Source organism: Rattus norvegicus, chromosome 20 (genome assembly GCF_021556685.1).
Source record: "Rattus norvegicus strain SHRSP/BbbUtx chromosome 20, alternate assembly SHRSP_T2T, whole genome shotgun sequence".
Taxonomy (NCBI): Eukaryota; Metazoa; Chordata; class Mammalia; order Rodentia; family Muridae; genus Rattus; species Rattus norvegicus.
The window spans coordinates 50,251,526-50,274,925 of NC_141553.1; the positions used below are offsets into that span (position 1 = coordinate 50,251,526).

Consider the following 23,400-nt stretch of genomic DNA (forward strand, 5'->3'; position numbering starts at 1 on the left):
GAGCGGCCCGTGTGATAGGAGAAGGGTTCCTGGGTGCAAGCCTCAATGTGCTTTTCTGGTTGCAATGGCTTATTGATTGGCTGGCCCTCTTGCCGCCGCCCCCCCCCCCTTGCACTATCACAGGGACACTGTCCACCACTGTGAAGTGTGGCTTGGTCCCAGTTCAGAGTCTCTCAGTAAATAGGCCGTCTCACTCCCAGGCCTAGGGACAGTGCAGGTAGCAGTGTGGCTCGGTGTCAGTGCGTGCCCTTGGTATTTGTGAGGGCTTAGGTCCTGCAGAAGATGAACCTCTGCTGGGACAGCCACCCTTACAGTCGCCTGTCTTCCCAGCATTCAAGAACCATCTGTTAATGCTCTCTGAAACCCTGCCGTGAGTCCAGCGATCCGTTCCACCGTGCACCTTCTCATGAGTCAGTCGGTCACCTCGGGAGACCCTTCAGAGGCCTTCGGTAGCCGGAAGGCCTTCCTGTGCATTCCTGCTCCTGGCCGTGCGCCACACTTCACTGGGTTTATCTCCACGCTGCATTTCCTCCCCTGTTGCCTCGGTGTCGGAAACCATAATGATTTGTCGTCTTTTGCTTTGGGTTGGATTGGGTCTCCCTGGAGCCCAGCCTGACCTGAGGGTCACTAGGAGACTCAGTACTGAGATTACAGACACATGCCACCATGCCTGGCTTATCTCACGGACTCTGTCAGGAGGACATGCTGTTAACAGGGAGCTTAACTATAATTCTCAAAGTAAGACAGGAAACTGGAGAACTCCAGACTCTGCATCTCCAGGGCTGATGTCAAAGAGCTCTGCACATCTCCAGCTCCCTTTTCATCTTTGTTGACTGCAACAAACTGCTGTCTCCTGGGCTGGTTCCCCTCCCTGTTAGCAGCTTTCCTCAGCAGATAGCCCACGGTTCTGGCATCTCAAACATCTTGGGTTCTCCAAGGCAACTTCAGTGTTACAGCTTCTCGTTTCAATGTCTGGGATCTACACATGATCTTCTGGGCTCCTCCAAAGGGCTGGTGTCACTTCTCCAGCTCTGTCCTCTGCAGCACTCTAGGCTCAGGTTGATCCCCTCCACTGCTGCTGCTGTTCTTGGTGGTCATCCCATGGTACTGGCATCTCCAATACATTGGGTCGACCACTGCAACTAGGCTTCACCAATAGCCTCTCATACCCTCTCTTCCTGGTGCTAAGCCTCAACTCCTTTGCATGACCCCTTCAGTCCTGGGCCATCAACTGCAACTGAGGCTGCACCTTCACCAATGGCCTTCCATGGCCTCTCACAGTGCCCAGCCTCAGCTGCTCCTCATGACCCCTTCACGTCTTAAAAACCAGTACCACCTGGGTGACTCTCACACATTACCAAGTCCAGCCGCAGCGTTGGATACAACCTTGGCTATCTCTGGAACCAGCCTCTTTGTGCTCTCAGAAAACACTTCCCGGAAGATTTCATCTCAGTGATGCTGGTCTCTTCTTAATCACCACCAATTTCTTAGCTCCAGCTGACCCAGCATCAACGGTCCCAGTAGTCCCTTCTGTCCTGGACTCTGAAGCCAGAACCATGTGGCCAAAGCTGCTGAGTTCTGCTGCTTGCTGGGGCTGGAATATGGTGTTCTTTTATTCTATTACATTATCTCTTTCTGTTTTCCAACTCCTTCACTGCCCAAGCTCGGCTGGCCTGGACCTTGCTCTGTAGACTGATTTTGAACTCAGAGATCTTCATGTCTATTTCCTAAACACTAGGATTAAAGGTGTGGTCCAACAAGCCTGGATTTAAGTTTTTCTTTACCTAGAATTTGCTCTGTTCTAGGCTGGCCTTGAACTCAGAGATCTGCTTGTCTTTGCCTCCTGGAATCAAAGGCTTGTACTACCATGCCTGGACCTACATTTAGCGGGGTGGGATCTTGCCCTAAAGTCCTACTCCCTTAATCTGCTATCTCCTAGAACACAGAATTCAGCTCCATTTCACTTCCTGGTGCCCCTTTAATACTCAAACCATATATTTTATATTTTTCCTTTCTCAGCTTGCTATGCTTGTTCAAAATGTTCTTCATGAGACTTAACCAGAGATCAAATTCTGTGATGGGCGTTCCTGAGACCTCCTTTGTCAGTGCAATTAACCTGAGTCTCTTCACCTTAGCCTCAGGCAGATTCTTCAGACAAGGGCAAAAAGTAGCCACATTCCTTACCAAAATACCACAAAAATAGTCTCTAGGCCACATACTGAAATCCTCTTCACTGAAACCTCTGGGGCCAGGTCTGTACAATTAAAAATCACTCTCAGTAACGAAATCTTCCCTATTACTACTAGGATGGCCCATTAAGCCCCATTTAAAGCATTCCACCACTCTCCAAATCTAAACTCCCCAAATCCACATTCTTCCAAACAAAAGCATGGTCAAGCCTATCACAGTGATCAAGTCCCTGGTATCAATGTCTGACTTAGTTAATATTTTACTGCTGTGAGCAGACACTATGACCAAAGCAACTCATATAAGGACATTTAATTGGGGTTGGCTTACAGAAAGGTTCAGTCCACTATCATCAAGGTGGGAACATGGCAGCATCCAGGCAGGCCTGGTGCAGGAGGAGCTGAGAGTTCTACATCTTCATCTGAAGGCTGCTAGCAGAAGACTGGCTTCCAGGTCTTAAGCCCACACCCACTCCAACAGGGCCTCAGCCCCTATCGTGCCACTCCTTGGGCCAAGCATACACAAACCACCACAAGCACAGTGTAACCCACCTATATCTGGTATCCAGAAGACAGAGGCAAGAGTCCTGGGACAAGTTCAAAGCCAGCCTTGGCTACATAGCACGTTCCAAGACAGCCTGGCTGTCTTAGGGTTTCTGTTGCTGTAATGACCAAAAACACCAAAATTGTAAGAAAAAAAGAATTCTTACAATTCTCAGGTCACACTCTATCCATCACGGAGGGAAATCAGGGCAGGAACTGAAGCAGGAGCCATGAAAGTGTGTCGTTTACTGTCTCGCCTATGTACAGCCTGCTTCTTACACAACTCAAACCACCACTGTAGGCCAAAGCACCAGAGAGCCCACCCACAACAATCGTTAATCAATTAATCAATGTTCAGAGAATTGCTTATAGGCTTCTGGACAGGGGCACTGAGGGTCCTGTTCCCACACAATGTGTCAGGTTGACGGAAAAACGAACCAGCACATAAGGATGCATGACAAGACTCTGTCTCCAAAGGAGAAAAGGAAAACAGACAAGGACCAGAAAATAAAGATGTTACAATGTCATTTCAAAATTGAGCATGCCTGTAGTTCCAGTAATGGGAGGCAAAGACAGGAGGATCTTTGCAAGTTCAAAGCTAGCCAGAGGCTTTAAGATTCAAGCAAACAAACAAAAAAGTGATTGCAAACAAGTGTAATGTGAGAACTTTGATCACAGTTTGAGAAAAAGCTGAAAACTGTTGAGCGGAGCTGGAGAGATGGAGCAACACCGGCTGTGACAGGCATGCAGGCGCAGGCCTGTAATCCCAGCACTCGGGAGGCAGAGGCAAGAGCATCTCTGTGAGGTCAAGGCCAGCCTGGTCTATAAAGGTAGTCCAGGATAGCCAGAGCTAAACAGAGAAACAATGTCTTGAGGGAGAAAAAAACAAAACAGAACAAGATACCATCTGCTCTTCCAGAGGACCTGAGTTCAATTCCCAGCTCCCTCAGGCAACTTTCAGTTGTCTGACTCTAATTCTAGGGAGTTCAGTGCCCCCTTCTGGCCTCCTCAGGCACTGCACAAGCATGCTTCACTGTCATGCATGCAGACCCACACACATCTTTTTAATTAAAATAATTAAAAGTATTGGGCTGAAGCTAAGACAAGGACCAGATAGAAGATGGTAAGGAATTGTCTAACTTTTCTAGTTAACTTTCTGGGCTGGCAGAGTGGCTCAGCCAGTAAAAGCACTTGCTGGGAAGCCTGACACGAGTTTAATTTCCAGAGCCCATGATGTGAGAACCAGGTTCTGACAGTGTCTGTGTACTGTGGCCTGCGTGCCCACAGTCCCTCTCACAGACACTCAGTAATAATGATTAGCAAAATGGTTTTTAAAAGATGTATCTAGTTAACTCTCCTGGTGTAATCTCACTGTTGTGATTATGCAAAAGTATGTTCTCCAGACATACAAGTCAAAACTAGGGCGAAACAGCCTGCGGCCAGCGATGTGCCCAAGCCAACTCCTGATGGTGACTGTTAAGTCTTTAAGAATTGTGTGATTCCATACCCCACGGCAGCTTGAAATCAGCCGTGATAGGCATATTACATCACAGGAATCTTCAAATGCTATGTGGAGAGCTCACTTACAAACTTACTCCTGCCTCTCTCTCTCCACTCATCTCACCTAGTCCAGGCGGCCTTGAGTTCCTGGTCCTCCTGTTTCCACCCCTGAGTGCTGGGATTGCAGGCGTGGACCCACACTCAGCATTGGGGTTTTCAATTACTTTAATATTATGTTTTGTTTGCTTTGGGGGTTCGTTTTGCTTTCCTTTTTTCAGTTTGGTTTTTGGTTTTTGGGGGTTACTTTTGGGTTTTTGGTTTGGTTTTTGGTTTTTCGGTTTGGTTTTGTTGTTGTTGTTGTCATTGTCGTCGTCGTCGTCGTCGTTTTTCGAGACAGGGTTTCTCTCTGTTGCCCTGGCTGTCCTGGAACTTTCTCTGTAAACCAGGATGACCTCAAACTCAGAGCTCTGCCTGCCTCTGCCTCCCAAAAGCTGGGATGAAAGGTATGCGCCGCCATCACCACTGGCTTATAATTAAATTTTGAAGAAAAAAATAGAAAACTTTTTAGCCTGGAGCTCAGAGCTGCCCTGGCCCCGATGCCTGTCTCTGCCGGCTGTGCTGCTCTCAGCTGTGCTCCTCCTGCACACTCTGCCTGCTGCTCTCCGGTGCCTTCCTCCAAAGTGCACTGTCAAGGCGTTCTGCTCTCTCTCCTGGTTGACGCTGTCTGCCCTGCCCTGCACCCGCAGTACCGCGTCCCTGCCTCGGTATCGCTGCATTCCAGTTTGTCTTTAGTTAGCTCCTGGTCCTTGAGCAGAGAGGACATGACTCTTCCATTTAGTAGGTGCCCTGAGAGTTCTTAGAAACTCGGCATTAGGGGTCTGGAGAGGTGGCTCAGAGGTTAGGAGCACTGACTGCTCTTCCAGACGTCCTGAGTTCAAATCCCAGCAACCACATGGTGGCTCACAACCACCATGAGATCTGATGCCCTCTTCTGGTGTGTCTGACAGCTACAGTGTAGTCATGCATAAAATAAATACATTAAAATTTAAAAAAAGAAAAAGAAAAAAGAAACTTGGCATTTGACTCCTCTCATAGGCATCCAGATGCCTGCTGTTGCCAGCCCAGAAGTCTAAAACACTGATTTGTCAGTCCAGGTCCAGGAACACTGCAGCAATGGAAACAGGGCCAACACTCTACCTACTAAGTGTCTTCAGGATCCCAGTCCAGCCGCCTTTGAGGACTGTAGGTCAAACCAAAATTGATTTGACCTGATTCGGTGGAATGCCATAGCCAGCGACAGCTAAGGCCTTGGAGAGAGAGCCTAGCAGGCTGAGCTGTAGCCATGAGCGTAACTATGGACTTCACTACCCAGAAATCTGTGCTCTCATGCAGCCCCGAGCCATCCCCATGGAACTGATGTGGTCCTCATTTAGAGCGAAGAAAGTTGAGTGGAGCTACAGTAGAAACGTGAATCGGGCTGTGCGCTCAATAATTGTCAAGAGACAAGGGAAGCCAAGGCTGGATCTGCCTCGATGTGGGTGCTCAGAATCTATAGTAGAAAGCGGCTCTACACGAGAAGCCAGCCGAAGAACATGGCCTCTGAGGCGGATGGCAGTGCACGCTGGTAACCCCATCTCGTGGGGGAGGCTGCGACAGAAGAACTGCTGTGAGCGTAAGGCAGGCAGAAACTGTATAGTGAGTGGGCCAGGCAGAGGAGGGTGCTGTCGGCCCCGCTCCCCAGAAAGAGAGATGGCTTAGCAGGTAAAGACACTGCACAAGCTTGATATAAGCTTGATCCCCAGAACCCACATAAGAGTGGAAGAAGAGAACCTTACCTCATCACTCACAATTTGGTGGGTATGTGCATCACACACACACACACACACACACACACACACACACACACACACAAGAAAAGCTGAAAATAAGAAATGTGGCCTCTTCTGTCTATTATCCTGAGTTACTGAGCCTCCCTGGACCTCTAACCCCTTGATTCTATAATTAGAGTAATGTACTGGCATATATTTTATTTCCTGTTTTATGCACTATATAGTGTGTAGCGTAAAGTCTCACGCGGAAGTCAGTAACTGAATAGAACATTAAAGTACCACCCTGCGGTTCTGCCGGACGCACACAGGATGCCCCAGACGTAGAGGAGCAGCCAGTCCCCGGTGCCATCATCGTAGGTGGCTGGGTGCCTTCCACCCAGGTAAAATCTGGGGAGCCTACGAGGAGTGGGAAGACAACCCCAAGGGAGCCAGTATGTGAGCTCTGAAAACCGCAGGTGGTTCCCCTTAATCCGTGAGCAAAAGACAGAAGGGAGAAAAATGAAGCTGGAGAGACTGGAGAAAGGACTCTGTGCTTTGAAGGCTGCTGGAAGGCAGTGACGGGTTGCACAAGACTGTATTTGCATTTATAAACCTTTTTGGAAGTGTGGCATGGTGGATGGAGTTCGGAAGGCTCTTTAGGGTGTGAAAAGTAGCCTAGCTGAGGGAAGATGCGAACCCCAGTGTAGCCCAGTAAAAAAAAAAAAAAAAAAGAGGAAAATCCAAGCGCTCAAAGGAGCTGCAGAGATGAGGACTCACTGACTCTGAAAATGTCCACAGCCAATCCCGGCCGGCGGTGGCAGTGCAGGCCTTTACCCCAGCGCTCAGGAGGTAGACAGTCAGCTCTCTGAGTTCCAGGACCGCAGTGCTACCCTAGCAGGATATCCAGGACGGAGAAGCCCTCTCAGAAAAAGAAAGAAGAGGAAAAGAGGAAGGCAGAGAGGCCCTCCCTGCTGTGACTCAGGTGTCCTGGCTGAAGGGTGTCTCTGCTGTGTGGCTGTCCCCAGTGCCAGAGGGAAAGCCCAGGGGGATTCGCAGGGATTCCCTGCTGCAGCCCATCCGTAGCACAGACACACATCTTCCATGACTCATACACTGGGTCTTGCGACTGGGCCCCGCCCGGTCTCTAAGGGTCAGCGGAGTCTGTGTCAGGTGAGCCAGCCTGGACGGCCTAGTGCCTGGGTGTGGGAGTGAGGGAGACCTTTAACCTTCACCGAGAAGACTGTTGAACAGGGCAGGTAACTTAAGTTCAGAAGATGAAGCCTTTCCCAGCTCTAAGCCACAGTGATTTTGCTTGATGGTTTACGATGTTACTGTTTGTCACTTGTGTGGCCTTGAGCGTGGACGCAGCCTGGGAAAGCCACAGGGCCTGTGGTTACAGACTTTGGGGAGCCACCGGGGATTGAGGAGAGTACCAGCCTGGGCAAATCGCCAGCCCCCTCTGTGTTTGTCTGTCTGATGGTTTTTGGTTAGAGTCTGACCGTGTAGTCCTGGCTGGCCTCTAACTCACAGAAATCCACCTGCCTCTGCCTTCCAAGTGTTGGAACTGGAGGTAAGCATTGCGGGTCCTGCCCCTTTGGTCCTGTCCTACAGTCACAGAGAGAGATTGGAAGCCTGTTTGCGGGCTACTGGAAACCACTACATTTGCCAAACTGCTTTGCTCCCTTTGTCCCAAGTAAAGTATTTGGGTTTAAGTAAGTTGTATTCAGATTTAATAACATGTCTTTCTTGGATTTTCATGTTGGTTATTGTGCCAGCATAAGGTGTTTTAATCTCTTTTTAAGTTTGAATGATGATGTTAGTGAAGGTTCCCCTCCCCCACCCCACCCTGCATAAACCATCAGGCTGCTGAATTCCAAATGCGGGAGATGTCACTGCTTGTCCTTCATTACTGCCTTCCCAGCATGGGATTTTGTGCAGATCTAGGGGCGTGCGAGAGAGGTAAGTAATTGGGCTGATTGGAGCCCATTGTGCTGCTGCTGTGGCCTTGGGGAGGTGATGCAGCCTGGAGCTAGGTCACCTGGAAACACATCCCCTTCCTCCAGACAAAGGAGCAGAAACACTGGATTTACATGTGTACCCCCCCCCACCCCCAGTTAAGCTGTGGTCCTCACTGTACAACCAGAAACTGACTTACTGTGCATTTATTTCTTACAGTTGCGGGAAACAATCAAAGCTGGCAAAGGTGTGACTTCAGCTATTGACCTGTGTCGTTACCATGGAAACAAGGCACTGGAGGCCCTGGAGAGCTTCCCTCCCTCAGAGGCCAGATCGGCTTTAGAAAACATTGTGTTTGCCGTGACGAGATTTTCATGACACCAAATTAAAAAGACTCTGTCGTTCCTAAGCTGAAAAACCCAGAGAATGAGGTGGACAGGAGAGTTTTTTGTGACAAAACAAGTAATGTGTTTAATGACTTTAAAAATAGATGTATCCTGTCCTGTATCTCACGGCCTAATGAATCTCTCCTCTGGAACCACTACAAACAGAACGAGAAGGATAAAGGTCACACGGTTTTCGCTTGTCACGCCAGAGAACACTTGAGGCTGCAGCAAAAGAAATAATTAATGAGACTCGCTCCCGTGACCTCAGCAAATGGACAGGAAATAAGTCCTTATTGATTGGACCAAGCCCGGGATGGCGCCAGGGCGGTGGCTGTGGTTTTCCTTGTAAAGAGGACGGAGCGAGCTGGAAGCTGCAGGTGTCAGGAGAAGCACCGGGTACGAGCAGGGGGGACACATGGAGACGGCCGGTCTGTCGGTCTGTCGGAGTGGAGAGTGGCTCGATACGGGAAGCCAAGGTCTGTTGCCTGCCGTCCTGCAGTCATGTGTCTGTCTACAGGGGAGAGGCTCGTGCAGCGTGAGTGTCTTGTCAGATTTGGGGGAGGTGAAGGAAATGTTAGTGCCAAGAACTTGGAATTGGCTATTAAAGTGTTACCAAGTGTTGATCCAGTTGTAAAAGGAACTGTTCACCTTTCTTTCTTAAAGATCACATTTAGGACACATTTCAAGCTAGGCATGGTGGTGCAAACCTTTAACTCCAGCACTCGGGAGGCAGAGGCAGGCAGATCTCTTGAGTTCGAGTCCAGCCTGGTCTACAGAGTGAGTTCCAGGTCAACCAGGGCTACACAGAGAAACCCTGTCTGGAAAACAAACAAAAAAAGACACCATCCAAAGGCCAATTTTTATTTCAAAAGCAGTGTATCCATTTACGATACTTTGTGGGCCTACTTCTGGCTTCCACAGCTTTCGGAGATGTAACTGTAGTCCCAGGACTTCACTGGTGAGAGTTTTGTTTTAACCTCAGAGTGCCAGCTCTTGACCCTGAGCCACAGACACTGAGTTACAGAGAGAACACAGCGCTCACATAGGCCTGCAATCAGACTCTGTCTCCATGTGGTTCACAGACGATTTCCGTGGTTTGCACAAATGCAATCTGAGAATCCCGTAGACAAGGAAGCTGAGTTTATGTAAATGATCTCAGCTGAAATTCAGCTGCATTTCTTCCTCGTGCGTGTGTGTGTGCATGTGTGTGCGTGCGTGCATGTGTGAGTGCGTGCGTGTGTGTGCGTATGTGTGTATGTGTGTGTGCATGAGTGTGTGCGTGTGTGTGTGCACGTGCGTGTGCGTGCGTGTGTGTGCGCGCGCACGTGTGTGTATGTATGTGTGTATATATGTGTGTGTGTGCGTGCATGTGTGTGTGCGAGCACGCGTATGTGTGTGTGTATGTGTGTATGTGAGTGTGTGTGTGTGTGTATGTGTGTATATATGTGTATGTGTGTGTGATTACAGCCTTATCTGGAGACAGAAAACACGGTAAGCAGACTGTATTACCTGCTGCACACTAGGGGAAGTCATCTTAGTCTCAATCAGGCCGGTGTGCGGCCCGCAGTGAGGAGGGAGTGTAAGCCCACAGAGGTTAACTGTTATGAGTGGGCTCCGAGGTAAGTGAACACGTCACACGGACCCGTAAATCATTGCCCTCGTCTGTTTGAAGCGTGTCTTCCCAGCGAACATGGCTTAACTAGTAACTATGGGACAATGCTATAGCTCCGGCCAGGTCCTAATCATTAACTCCCCGAGAAGGAGCCCGGATGTGCAGCTGAGTGGCTATGCAAGCCGGGGACCTGGCCCACACCTCAGATCTGCTCATTGTGTGGCCGTTCAAAAGTCACTCCGCTCTCACCTCCGTTTCCTCTCCTGTTTGTTTGTGAGTGTGTCACCCCAGAGTGGCCACACCTGCAATCGTAGCACTTTGGGAGGCCGAGGCAGCCTGGCTAAGCTGTGTAGTGAGTTCAGAGGCCAGCCTGTCTGAAAGCACACAAAGTTTACCATTTCTGACTGACGGCCTGGTGAAGGCTGCCTAAGATCCAGGGAGGAGGGTGGGGGACCTCAAACGCCTGGGGCAGGCCCCTAAATGCTGAGCTTCTGGCCCCATTTCCACACACGACCTAAACCTGCCTCACGTGACATAGTCCTGGATTCCTGTGTCTCAACACCCACATTTGCTTCTTTTGGTCCTTTCCACCTCTCTTTTATCCTCCAGCAGCTTCTGTGACTTCTATTCTGTCCCCTCCTTTAAAAAAAAAAAATTAGAGTCTCAAGTATCACAGACTGGCCTTGAACCCCCTAGCTAGCAGAAGATGGCCTTGAACTGGTACTCCTGGCTCCTTCTCTGAGCCAGGAGTGCTCTGAGATGCGCCTGTCTACACCCCACATCGCCGGAGTTAGGGGCACATGCATGATCATAGACAGCCATTGACAGGCATACAGAAATATGAATTCAGGTTCTCATGCCTGCAACACCAGATGCCCTTACCCACTGAGCCATCCTGCCAGCCTCACACACACCCTGTTCTTGAATCTTCGTTCCTGGCTATGCTTCTCCTAAAGTCCTTCTCTTCACCCTGTTTGTCTCCTCCATCTTCTCTCTCCCAGCTTTAGGACAAAGGATCTTACAGGGCGTGGTGGTGCCCGTCTCTAAATCTCAGTACTCCAGAAGCAGAGGCAGGCAGAACTCTGTAACTTAAAGGGCAGCCTGGTCTGCAGAGTAAGTTCCAGACCAGTCAGTATTACAGTCAGACTATCTCCAAAAATAAAATGAAACCCCAAAAAATAATCCTTACGTCTACTGTTAACTCTCACAGCCCGTTGTTTGAGTGGGCCCAGCCCTTTGGTAACCTTTATGATTCAAGCTTATCAGGTCCGTCTCTGCACCACCCTCTGGTAATGGCTTCAGGATCACCGGCAGATCCCTAATGTCCACCCACGCAGCCCCTGAGCCCTTGTGATCAACCCCTAACTCTTCACTGTTCCTCCTTCTTACTCCACCCCAAGGCACATTTCAGTCATATTCCTCCAGAAACTACAAAACAGTTCCCTGCCTTGCTAAATCTCAGTCGTTTTTTGTGGTGCTGGAGTCTAATACAGTGCAAGGCCTGGCTCATGGTAAGGAGTGTTCTGCTGGTGAATTACATCAACCCTGGCCCCCAGATCTCATTTATGTTGTTTGAATTTGCTTTCCTGTCTTGAGATAGGGTTTCAATGTAACCCAGGCTAACTCCCAAATTGCTGTGCAGACAAGGACGATCTTGAGCTTCTGATTCTCCTGCCTCCACCTCCTGGGTGCTGGGATTGCAGACGTGTGTCCCCGAGTATGGTTATGCAGTGCTGGGAATGAAACCCAGGATTTCGTGCACACTAGAAGAGTTCTGGGCCAGCCGAATACATCCCTAGCCCTAACATTCCTCACCCTAAATCTTCCTTTAAACTCTTCAATGGAGAGATCTGGCACGGGGAGAGGGAGCATTTGCTGGGTTTAATACCTAGCACCCAAATGGTGATTCATGGTGATCGATCTGTAACTCCAGCCCCAGGGGAACCAGTGCCCTTTGTAGTCTCCATGGGCATCAAACAGGTCAAATATTCACATAGGTAAAGCAAGATAAAATATTCTTCGACTTAAAAATATCAGTTTCAGGGCCAGTGATAGAGCTCTGCAGTTAAAGTCACGTGCTGCGAAAGGCACAAGGTAACCTAAATTCAATCCCTAGAACTGTATAAAGTTGAAAGGGAAAAAACAAGCAACGGGGAGGCTGAGGAGGTAAATCTACCAGTTTGAGGAGAGTCTGGCCCACAGAGTGAGTTCTAAGACAGCCAGGATGTCAAAAACAAAAAAAAAACAAACAAACAAACAAAAACAAAACAGGAAAAAGAACAAACTCTAGTTGTCTTCTGACACAAATAACAAAAGTTTAACAAAGGAAATGCTTGTTTCCAGGCTGGAGGTGTGGTTAAGTGGTAAATTGCTTACCTAGCATGTGTGGCAAGGCTGGGTTCAGTGCCCATAAGAACAATAAAATGATTTGAATGAGAACGGCTCCCACTGGGAGAGGGAGAGGTACATCACTTGGGGGCAAGCTTTGAGGTTTCAAAAGCCTCAGCCATTCCATCCCCAGTGTGCTCTTTCTCTGCCTTCGACTTGTGGATCAAGGTGTGAGTTCTCGTGTTCCTGCCACCGTGCCTTTGCTCCACCACCGTGGACTCAGGTCCTCTGAAACCATAACCTCTAGATCAACACCGCTTCTGTTCGTTGCTCTGATGTCTTAGTTTGCGCTTATTGCTGCGAAGAGACACCACGGCCAAGGCAATTGGTGCTGGTTTACAGTTTCAGAGGTGTAGGCCCTCGTCGCCATGGCAGGGAGCACGGCATCATCCAGGCAGACGTAGTGCTGAAGGAGAATCACGTTGGTCTACATCTTGACTGTCAGGCAGCAAAGACAGTCCCACTGGGCATGATGTGAGCATAGAGACCTCAAAGCCCACCCCAAGAGTGACACACCTTCTCCTACAAGGCCACACCTCCTAATAGTGCCCCCCCCCACACACACACACGAGTCTATGGGGGCCATTCCTGTTCAAACCACCACACTGGGTCATGGTGTTTTATCACAACAACAGAAAAGTAAACTAAAACTATCCAATACATATTGATGGGATGATAACGATATTTCATTCATGGTGTGGCTCAACTGGTAAAGTATGTGCCTAGCATGCACAGAGCCCTAGGTTTACTTCCTACCACCTCAGAACACTGGATGAGGTAACACACACCTGTAATCATGGTACACGGGAGATAGAGGCCCAACACAAGTTCAAGGCCACCTGCCTACATGAAACCCTATCTCAGAACTCTAAAACACAACAGAAGGAAGCTAGACTAAAGTGTTCCTTGGGGACTTGTCTTAACCAGCATTTCATTAAAGGATGTTTGTTTGTGTACCAAGAGACAGAGTCTCATATAGATCAGGCTATCTTCTCACCCTGGCTGTCCTAAACTCACTCCTTATGTGTAGACCAGGCTGGCCTCCGCCTCACAGAGATCTGCCTGTCTCTGCCTCCTGAGTGCTGGGATTACCTAGTTTTAGTTCTTTAACAAATCTAAGCGAGTAAGAAATGTAAAGACATTTTGAACAGTGGAGAGGGTGTCCTTCACTGCCAAGGATGTGCATTAGCGGCAGAGTGACAACTATCTTTCTCACAGCTCTGAGATTCAATATCCAACACTGAAAGGAAAGGGGGTGGGGCCGAAAGGTGGCCCAGAGGTTAAGATCACTGGCTAACTGCTTATTCCAAGGACCTAGGTTCAGTTCCCAACACCCATATGGTAGCCCACAACTGTCTGTAACTCCAGTTCCTGGGAATCCAACCCCTTCTCTGGCCTCCATGGGCTCAAGACATGTATGCGCATAACACACTTACACGCAAACACTCTTACACGTGAAATAAAAATAAATAACTTTTTTTTAATGGGGATATGTATCGATTAGTAGATGTTTGCACAAAGCTCTGGTTTAATTCCTAGTATCCAATGAAACCAGGCCTGAGAGCAAACCCCTGTGACTCTAATATTCCAGAGGTAGAAACGGGAGGATCAGAAGTTCAGTGCACAGCTACACAGTGAGTTTAAAGACAGCCTGGACTGTTTGTGAACCCATCTCAAAAGCAAACGGAGGGGGAAAGGGAGGGATGGAGAGAGAGACAGAGACAGAGACAGAGACAGAGAGACGGAGAGAGGGAGAGAGGGAGAGAGGGAGAGAGAGAGAGACCACGAAAAGAATTATTATAGTTTTTTTCACTTTCTTTGGCTTTTAGGAGGTTGTTTTCCAAGCTGGCCTCAAACTCATGGTGATCAATATGTCATTCTACCAAGCCCCAGGGTTACAGTCTACACTATCATGTCTGGCTTCTTCCGGCTTGCTTGTCGTGAATGTGTTTCTTTGCATGGTCGTGATTGTAGTATGGAGTCACCCTGGGTCCTCCTGTCTCTATACACTTTTCCATCGCATGCGGGCGTCATGGCCGTTACTAACAAGTGTTTAATGCTAAGCGAGGCTTCTTCGTCTCCACTCCTACGAGGTTTCTCTGGTGTGGATACGTGTATTAAAATGGGTTGACTTCCTTACACATCCTCTACTTGGAAAAACAGTGACCCTGCAAGTTTTCCACCAAAGCAGACTAAGACTAGAAGGGCCAGGCGCTGTGAAACGCCTGTAACCCTGGCACCCGGTAGGCTTGACTGGGGATCCTGAATTCAAGGCCAGCCTGGACTACAGAGTGAGCTCCAGGCTTTCCTGAAGTATAGGGCAAGATTTTCTTCCATCATAAACAGGAGGGGCTGCAGAGATGCGCAGTGGCCAAGAGCACTTTCTGGTCTTGCAGAGGACCCACTGGGCAGCTCATGCCCACTTGGGGGCCCACAGCCATCCGTAGCTCCCATTCCAGGGTCTCTGACACCTCCTCACCTCTGGGGTCACCAAGCACGCATGTGCACATGCATGCAGGCAAAACATTCATACACACAGGATAATAAAATGTAGAAATGAAGTTGCCAAAAGACATGGATGGGAGAGATGGCCCAGTCATTAAAACGCTTGCAGACCTGAGTGTGGGTCCCCAGCACCCAATGAAAGCGCTTGTAATCAGAGCCGTAGGGAACTGGAGATGGGAGGATGCCCTGGTCGGCTAGTCTGAGGAGTTGGTGAATCCCAGGTTCACGGCGAGTCTGTATCAAAAGATAAGGTGGTAGCAATTGAGAAAGACACCCAAAGTCAACCTCCGGCCTCCACGCACACACATATAACATGCACTACAGAAAGCCGAGTATGGTGACTTTCACTTGTTATTGCTGTACTCCACAAGACAGAAAGGTCGCCGTAGCTCAAGGCCAGCCTGGCCTACAGAATAAGGCCCTGTCTCTAAGCAAAACAAAAAACTGTAGGACAAATTGTCCTAAAATTCTTTAACGTGGGATCTGGGTGTGGTGGTGCACACCTAAAGGTCTCAGCACTGGGGAGGGAGCTCCAGGAGTTAAAAGCTAGCCTCTGCTACAGGGCGAGCTCTAAAGGCTAGCCTCTGCTACAGGGCGAGCCATGATTGATACTGCCTTAGTGGCACTGGCGGTATGCAGACACCACTGGTCTGCATCTGTCAGTTCCCTGCCACGAGACATCTTCCCTCTCAGAATCCAGTGTCTTCAGACCCAAAGAGGCTTTCTGTCGACTGGCCGTAGCTTCCTGTGGCCAGCACCATGGAGAAATTATTTTGTGGGATGAAAGGCCAACTTCGCTTCTTCAAAGACATAAAACGACACTCTTAGGGTTTGTTCAGAGGGACACCAACGAAATGGTCTTTGATGTAAAATTTTCCATGCTGCAACCATGTGAGCCTCTTCAGTTATTGCTGGTTTTGCCCACTCTCTCCTGCTGCTGCTGCTGCTGCTGCTGCTCCTGCTGCTGCTGTTCCTGCTCCTGCTGCTCCTGCTGCTGCTGCTGCTCCTGCTGCTCCTGCTGCTCCTGATCCTGCTGCTGCTGCTCCTGCTGCTCCTGCTGCTGCTCCTGCTGCTCCTGCTGCTGCTCCTGCTGCTGCTCCTGCTGCTGCTCCTGCTGCTGCTCCTGCTGCTGCTCCTGCTGCTCCTGCTGCTGCTCCTGCTGCTCCTGCTGCTGCTGGTTTTGAAAAACAAAGTTTCACCAGTGACCTGGGCAGCTTCTGACTCATGGCTGTTGTCCTCGATACCCAGGCATGAGCCATCATACTCAGCTGTGTCCATTGTCCCGTTTGGGTCTTTGTGTATGTGTTCATTAGCATATGTTAATTATACATAGTAGTGGGTTTCATTACACACTTTCATATATGCATATAATGTACTTTGCACACATCCACCCTGCGTTGCCCTCTCTGTCCCCCTCTCACTCTGCTAATCTGTCTCCGCTCCCCAACTGGTCGACCCCGTGAGTTTCATTACGGTTGTTTACGGGAGCACGGGTGAAGGATGACTTGCGGGACATGGGTATCTTAACAGTGGCTACATCACTGTAAAGGGCATTTCTCCCTCCCACAGCGGCCGGCTAACTGCTTAGCAATGCCCCGTGAGGGATGGGAGCTCGTAAGCACCTTCCTGCTCCATGGCAGGGGACTGATGGGTCCAATATCCGGGCAGGGTTTGTGCCTCAGGTGATCTTGGCTGCTGTGACTTCCGGAGTAACACAGCCTTGTGGAGGGCAGCACTCCACAGTGCTCTTCCTAAGGTCCTTAGATTCTCTCCACCCTACCCTCAAAGTTCCCTGTTGATTGTTTAGATTTAAAAAGGTCTTCAGGGGCTGGAGAGACTGCTCTTCCAGAGGTCCTGAGTTCAAATCCCAGCACACAGTGGCTCACAGCCATCTGTGTGAAATCTGGTGCCCTCTTCTGGCCTGCAGGCATACATGCGGGCAGACTGCTGTATACATAATAAATAAATAAATCTTTTTTTAAAAAATAAAATAAAAAATATCTTCAGTTACTTAACATGCATGAAGCCCTGGGTTCAGATTCAATCCTCAGTTCTACATAAACTTGGTATTAGAGTCATGGGCGTAGAGGCAGGAGGATCAGAAGTTCAAGGTCATCTTCAGGTACTTAGGGGGTCCCAAACCAGCTTTGGGTGCATATAGACCCTGTCTCTCAGAACAAAAACGGTAAATAAACCTTTTTGTGTTCCTATAGCAAAATGCCTGGTGTTGGGTTCTTTATTTGGCTAAGGATTCTGGTAGCTGGCAGTGCTGACATCTGGGCCCCTAACTTCATGTAGCATTTTATGTATAGAAGAGCTCACCCAGGAGTCTGACCTCTTCAGTGACCTCATCCTAATGTCTTCCGACCGCAGGCAGGGCCCCATGACCTACTCACCTCCGACTTTTAGAGACAACACCCACCCACTCATCACCATACCAGAGACGCAGTTTCTACCGCATGGACTTCTGGGGGGTAAACTTCCATCCAAACTACAGCAAACGTCTCGGGCTCTCAGCACTTCCTGCCCGGCTTGATGACCACCTTGCAGTTCACGCTCCTGCTCCCTTTCCAGGCATCTGCCCCTTGCTCACACTGCCCTGCTACACAGCGACTTAGACTGTGTATGTGGAACATGGCTGCTTGCTTGTGAGTTTCCGTTGCCGCTTGTTTCTGCCTCCCTTTCTCCCCGCCCCCTAATTAGGCTTCTTCTCGTTGCATTTTTTGTATACCAGAGCAGGTGAAAGGACAACCTGTAGGTGCCTGGTCTCCCCTTCCGTCCGTGGGCAGTCCCTTTACCTTCTAAGCGAACATCTTGTCACTTTCTGAGACAGGATCTCAGGCTGGCCTCCTACCCAACATGCGATGGAGAAGAAACGTCAACCCTGATCCCCCTGCCTCTACTTCCCAAGTGTTGAGATTACTGGTAGGTTTTTTTTTTCCTCTGACGGTAAAATGAGCCAATTCAAACCAGATTAGTTCATATGAAATGCAAGTTTATTTGGGAAGCTGCTCTCAGGTGGGCGAGTTTACTGGCCCCCAAGGACCAAAACCAGGAAAGTCACCATGGGGAGACAGAAACAGAGGATGCACATTCAGAGAGAGAAGGAGAAAGAGCAGGGAGACCAAATCCATCAGGATTAGATAGGGAAGAGTCTCTGGGGGAAAGGCCAGCTTCTGGACTTTCAGTTCAGGGTTTCGGACAGGGTATGCCAGGTAGGGACTGAGGGATGCTGAGAGAACTTAAGGGCCAGGTCTGCTTTGATAAATAAAACAAACACCTCACTCCCTCATCCCGGGGTCTGCAACCAAACAATTACCATCAGATGACATATTTGAATTTTACTTTCTGCTTTGTTTTGTTTTACATTTCTTCAAAACATCTTTAGTGAAACATAATTTATATAATATGTAACACAGGTATTTCTATTTATAACATCTTTAGTGAAACATAATTTATATAATATGTAACACAGGTGTTTCTATTTATAACATCTTTAGTGAAGTATAATTTATATAATATGTAACACAGGTGTTTCTATTTATAGCATATACTATAAAGTTCATATATTTTGTTTATAATTCAATGATGATATAGCACTATTAATATATAATATATACCACCAGATACAGTGGTATATGCCTTTACACCCAGCACTAGGGAGGCAGAGGCAGGAGGAACTCTGAGCAGTGCTACATAATATGACACTCTCTCAAAATAGCAAAAGCAAAGTAGCTACGTGTGTGTGTGTGTGTGTGTGTGTGTGTGCTTATATGTGTGTATATATATTGTCTGTGTATACATGTATGTGTGTGTTGTGCGTAGGTGTATAGGGGGAGTAGATGTGTTTTTTTTTTTTTTTTTTTTGGTTCTTTTTTTCGGAGCTGGGGACCGAACCCAGGGCCTTGCGCTTCCTAGGTAAGCGCTCTACCACTGAGCTAAATCCCCAGCCCCCGAGTAGATGTGTTTTTAAGACAGTCTGCTAATAGACCCCAGGGTGTCCTCAAACTCCCTAGCCAACGATGAACTTTTCTTTCTTTCTTTCTTTTTTTTTTTTTTGTTTTTTGTTTTGTTTTGTTTTGGTTTGGTTTGGTTTTTTTGGTAACATGATGCTACAGCCACTAGAAAAGGACACAAGTGATGGTAAGCAAATAAAAAAGAAGAAAGGGGGAGGGGTGGTAAGCCAGTGGTGGTACACAAATTTCACTCTAACAGCAGAGGTAGGCAGATCTCAATGAGTTCAAGGCCACCCTGGTCTGCATAGTTGAGTTTCAGAGGTTACACAGTCAGACCCTGTCTCGAAAATCAAACAAGCAAACAAACCAAAGAAACGAAATACCCAAGTAGTCATGAGCCACTGGATATGGATTCAAACTCAGGTTCTCTGGGAAAGCGGTATGTGTCCTTAATCATGGCGCCACCTCTCCAGTCCCCAAAATAAGTGTAACTCCTAATCCTGCCTCTACCTCCTAGTGCTAAGCCTCCTGTGCCCAGCTTGGCCCTCAATCAGGTGTGCATTTGTGTGTGCTATGCTGGGGACTGAGCCCAAGTCTTCCTGACCATCTTGGGTCAAGATCTGGGTACACAGGGTTGGGGTTGGGGGTATTTTGGGCTTGATCCCAGTGCTCGCACATGCCTTCCCACTGGGCTACGCCTAGCCCCAAGTCTCCGATCAATACTTTGGAACCAAACCCTGAATCCCAAGGAACCTTCTTAGTGTTCTTTGGAAATCTATTCAACCTTTTTTTCTTTTTAAGATATATTTATTCTATATAAGTACACTGTAACTATCTTCAGACACACCAGAAGAGGGCATCAGATCCCATTACAGATGGTGGTGAGCCACCATGTGGTTGCTGGGATTTGAACTAAGGACCTCTGGAAGAGCAGTCAGTGCTCTTAACCCCTGAGCCATCTCTCCAGCCCCTATGCAATCTTTTTTTAAAAAAGAAATGGAGGGTTGGGGATTTAGCTCAGTGGTAGAGCGCTTGCCTAGCAAGCACAAGGCCCTGGGTTCGATCCCCAGCTCCGAAAAAAAAAAAAAAAAAAAGAAAAGAAATGGAGCTTTTTGTCAGTCCTGGTGGAACAGGTCTGTAATTCCAGCTACTTCAGAGGATAGCAAACCCAAGGCATCCTGGGAAGCTTAGCAAAACCCTGGGCATAACCCCAGCATGTGGGAGGCAGAGGCAAGAGGATCAGGCATCAAGGGTAGCCTAGGCTACCTGAAGAGTTAGGACCAGCCAGGGCAATCTGAGCTCCTGCCTAACTACACAACACATAAAGAAATATCGTCAACAGCAACAGGAAAGCCCAGCATAGAAACCGTAAACCAGTACAGAAAAGGAAAAGACAGAAACAGCGCAGGAATACAGTGCAGGAGTAGAGTGTGTGTGCAGTCCACAAAGGGTCTCAGCTTGATTTTGCAGTAGTGAACAAAAAGAGGGAGAGGGAGGGGGAGGGGGAGAGAGAGAAGGCAGGCAGCTAGAGTGTTAGTTTATAAATCTTATGATCCCAGCACCCAGGAGACCAAGGCAAGATGACTGCTACAAGTTCTAGACCAGCCTAGGTCACAGAGAACCGGCGAGCCTGTCTCAAATGGAAAAGGCTTGGAGAGATGGCTCAGCAGTCAATTCCCAGCACCTACATGGCAGCTCAAGGCCACTACAACTCCAGTTCCAGGGGATCCAACACCCTCTGCAGGGCTGGCCGCCACAAGCACCAGCCACAGGCAAAACACTCGTACCCGTGCAGTAAGAAGAGGAGGTGGGGTAGGATTGGGTGGTGGGCACCTTTAATCCAAGCAGTTGTTGGGGAGCATAGTCAGTTCCAGGGCTATATAGTGCCACCCTGCCTCAAACAAAAGCAGAAGACGGGGCTGGCCCTGGCTGCAGAGAGGCTCGGTAGCTGAGAGAATTTCCTGCTCTTACAGAGGATCCAGCTGCCATTGCAGTTCTTACACTTTATGTCTGTTATTGTGTGTGGGAGCACACGTGCCATTCCACACATGTGGGGGTCAGAGGGCAGATCTGTGGTGTCTGTATTTCTTTCCACGTTTACGTGGATTTGGAGATCTAATCCAGTACAGCAAGCTTGGCCGTCAGCCCTGTTACCTGCTGAACCATCTCACTGGCCCTGGTTTAGGATTGTTAAGACTTTAATTCCTGGACTGGAGAGAGATGGCTCAGTGGTTAAGAACACTGCCTCTTCTTCCAGAGGAACCAGGTTCAATGACAAGCACCCACGATTATCTGGAACTCCAGTTCTAGGGCAGGCCCCCTCCTCTGGTCTCTAAGGGCACCAGGCTCCCAAGTGGCGCTCAGACATTACCTGTAGGCAAAATGCCCAGACACATAAAATACAAAGTAAGTGAGGAGACCCGTGCAGACTTTTGCGCCTTCGTGTGAATATGAAACAAAGAGACGGACCAGGGCGGACCGTAGAACACTCGCTCGTACCCCTCCCCCTCCTCTTTCTTAACACATCCAGCATCTGTATATTTCTTCCTGTGTCCTACCACCGGCGGCCGATGACCCACGCCTGACAGGCCACGTCACTTTCATGTGTACCTCACCGTTGCTAAGTCGTCACCATGGCAGCACAACAGTCAGGCAAATAGAGACGCCTGAAGACAAACGTGGCGGAAGAAAGATGTGTCCCTGGTCTCTCTGCCTCTGTCATTTGGATGAGCATTAAATCTGTGTCGTACTTGCCAACGGCCATAACACAACCATGACAAAGCACTGGACGTCCATAAAACTTGACGTCTGCAAATGTGAGAACCGCCGTTTACCCAATTCATGGCTCATCTCGGTACCCACGCTTTGCCATGACAGAAACAGACTGCACAGTGATATAAAACATCTGCAAAAAATATGGTCTTATTAACCTTCATTTTATCTCCTACACTTACAAGGAATGTCACATTTTTGTTCTACCTCGATAATTAAAAGTTTTTCGAACATTTTTTGTTTTTAAATCTGAACAGATTTCAGCAAAATGACAATTCAGATTTCAGCAAAGGAGCTTTGCCTTCCTTCTTTCCGTCTTCCTTTCTCCCCCTCCCTTACTGCTTTCTTTACAGAGTCACACTGTGTAGCCCAGGCTGACCTTAGACTCTGGGCTCCTGGCATTCCTCCCAGTTCAGACTGCTGGGATTACAGGTAAGGACCTATACAGTCCTGTGTAAGGGGCTCTCTGGCTTTGTGTTAGCTCTGGGAGTCTTCAAAAATGTTGTGTGTGTGTGTGTGTGTGTGCGCGCGCGTGCACACAAGCTTGTGTGTGTGCTCATTGTGTGTATGCGCGAGTGCCGCAATGCAGGTGGGGAGCTCAAAGGACAACTTTGGGGCGTCAGTCTCTCTCCTCCTACCACACGAGTCCCAGGATTTGAACTCAGTTGTCTGAGCCATCTTGCTAGCCTCAGTCCTGTACCTTTCCCTGCCTTCTCACGTGATTACTTAATCCAAGGATGTCTTAGTTACCTTTTTATCGCCCAGATAAGACACCATGACCAAAGCAACTTGTAAGAGAGAACATTTATTGGGGTCTGTGGCTCCAAAGGGTTAGAGTCCACAATCATTAGGGCAGGGAGCATGGCCGCACGCAGGCAGCCGTACTGATGAGGCGGTAGCTGAGAGACTAGACCTGGACCACAGGCAAGAGGTGAAGGCAGCAAGCTAAGTGGGAATCTCATGAGCTCTTGAAACCTCAAACTCCACCCCCCGGCCCCCAGTGACACGCCTCCGTCATCAAGGCCACGCCTCCTCATCCTTTCCAAGTACTTCTACCCACTGAGCACCGAGCACTAAAACACGGAGGGGGAGGGTGCGTTCCCATTCAAAACGCCACAAAGAACAACAGCTACATCTTCTTAAAAGTGCCGGTCAGGGGGTTGGGGATTTGGCTCAGTGGCCTAGCAAGCGCAAGGCCCTGGGTTCGGTCCCCAGCTCCGGAAAAAAAAAGAAAGAAAAAAAAAAAAGTGCCTGTCAGTCCTTCTACAGGTTGAAGAGACCACTGTTTAGAGATTACTTTGCCATGGTCCTGATACGTGGCTTCTTAGGCCAGGCTGTGACAGGAAATATGCCACATTCCCCTTCGGCTAGTTGTAACGAAAGCTTCCCAATTGAAACGAGGTGTGCAAACACTCCTTTCATTCATAGCGTGAGCCCATCAAAAAGCTCTCTCTGTCTGCAGGGCGTCAGTTGCACTATTAATAACCCAGTTAACAATGCCAGCTCGAGGCGGTAAAAGGTGTGCGCCTCATGCAAAGTCAGCGTTAGTTTCTACAATTACATGTAATTGCTCGTTCTATTATGTCGAACATCAGCATTACAAAACTGAATACGGGAAGGAGAAAAATAATAGGAAAATTATGTTTTTGTATTCCCCTGAGGATTCTTTTATCAAATTAATTAAAATAGTCAAAAGGGAAAGCAGACCTAATCTATAATGGACATTTTCACACGCCGCAACTTTTTCATAATTTCATTTCTTTTGTTTACTTGTGTTTGAGTGTTTTA

At 48.6% G+C, this 23,400-nt stretch overlaps 1 protein-coding gene across 1 annotated transcript in view; it reads left to right on the forward strand.

Annotated features, from left to right (window-relative positions):
- Pdss2 (decaprenyl diphosphate synthase subunit 2) overlaps nucleotides 1–9,015 on the forward strand; it is a 225,613-nt gene extending 216,598 nt beyond the window's left edge. Inside the window, 1 exon segment of the mRNA NM_001014249.1 lies at nucleotides 8,213–9,015. Within this exon segment, the coding sequence (NP_001014271.1) occupies nucleotides 8,213–8,371 (159 nt within the window). The 3' untranslated portion in view covers nucleotides 8,372–9,015.
- Nucleotides 9,016–23,400: the final 14,385 nt, after the last annotated feature.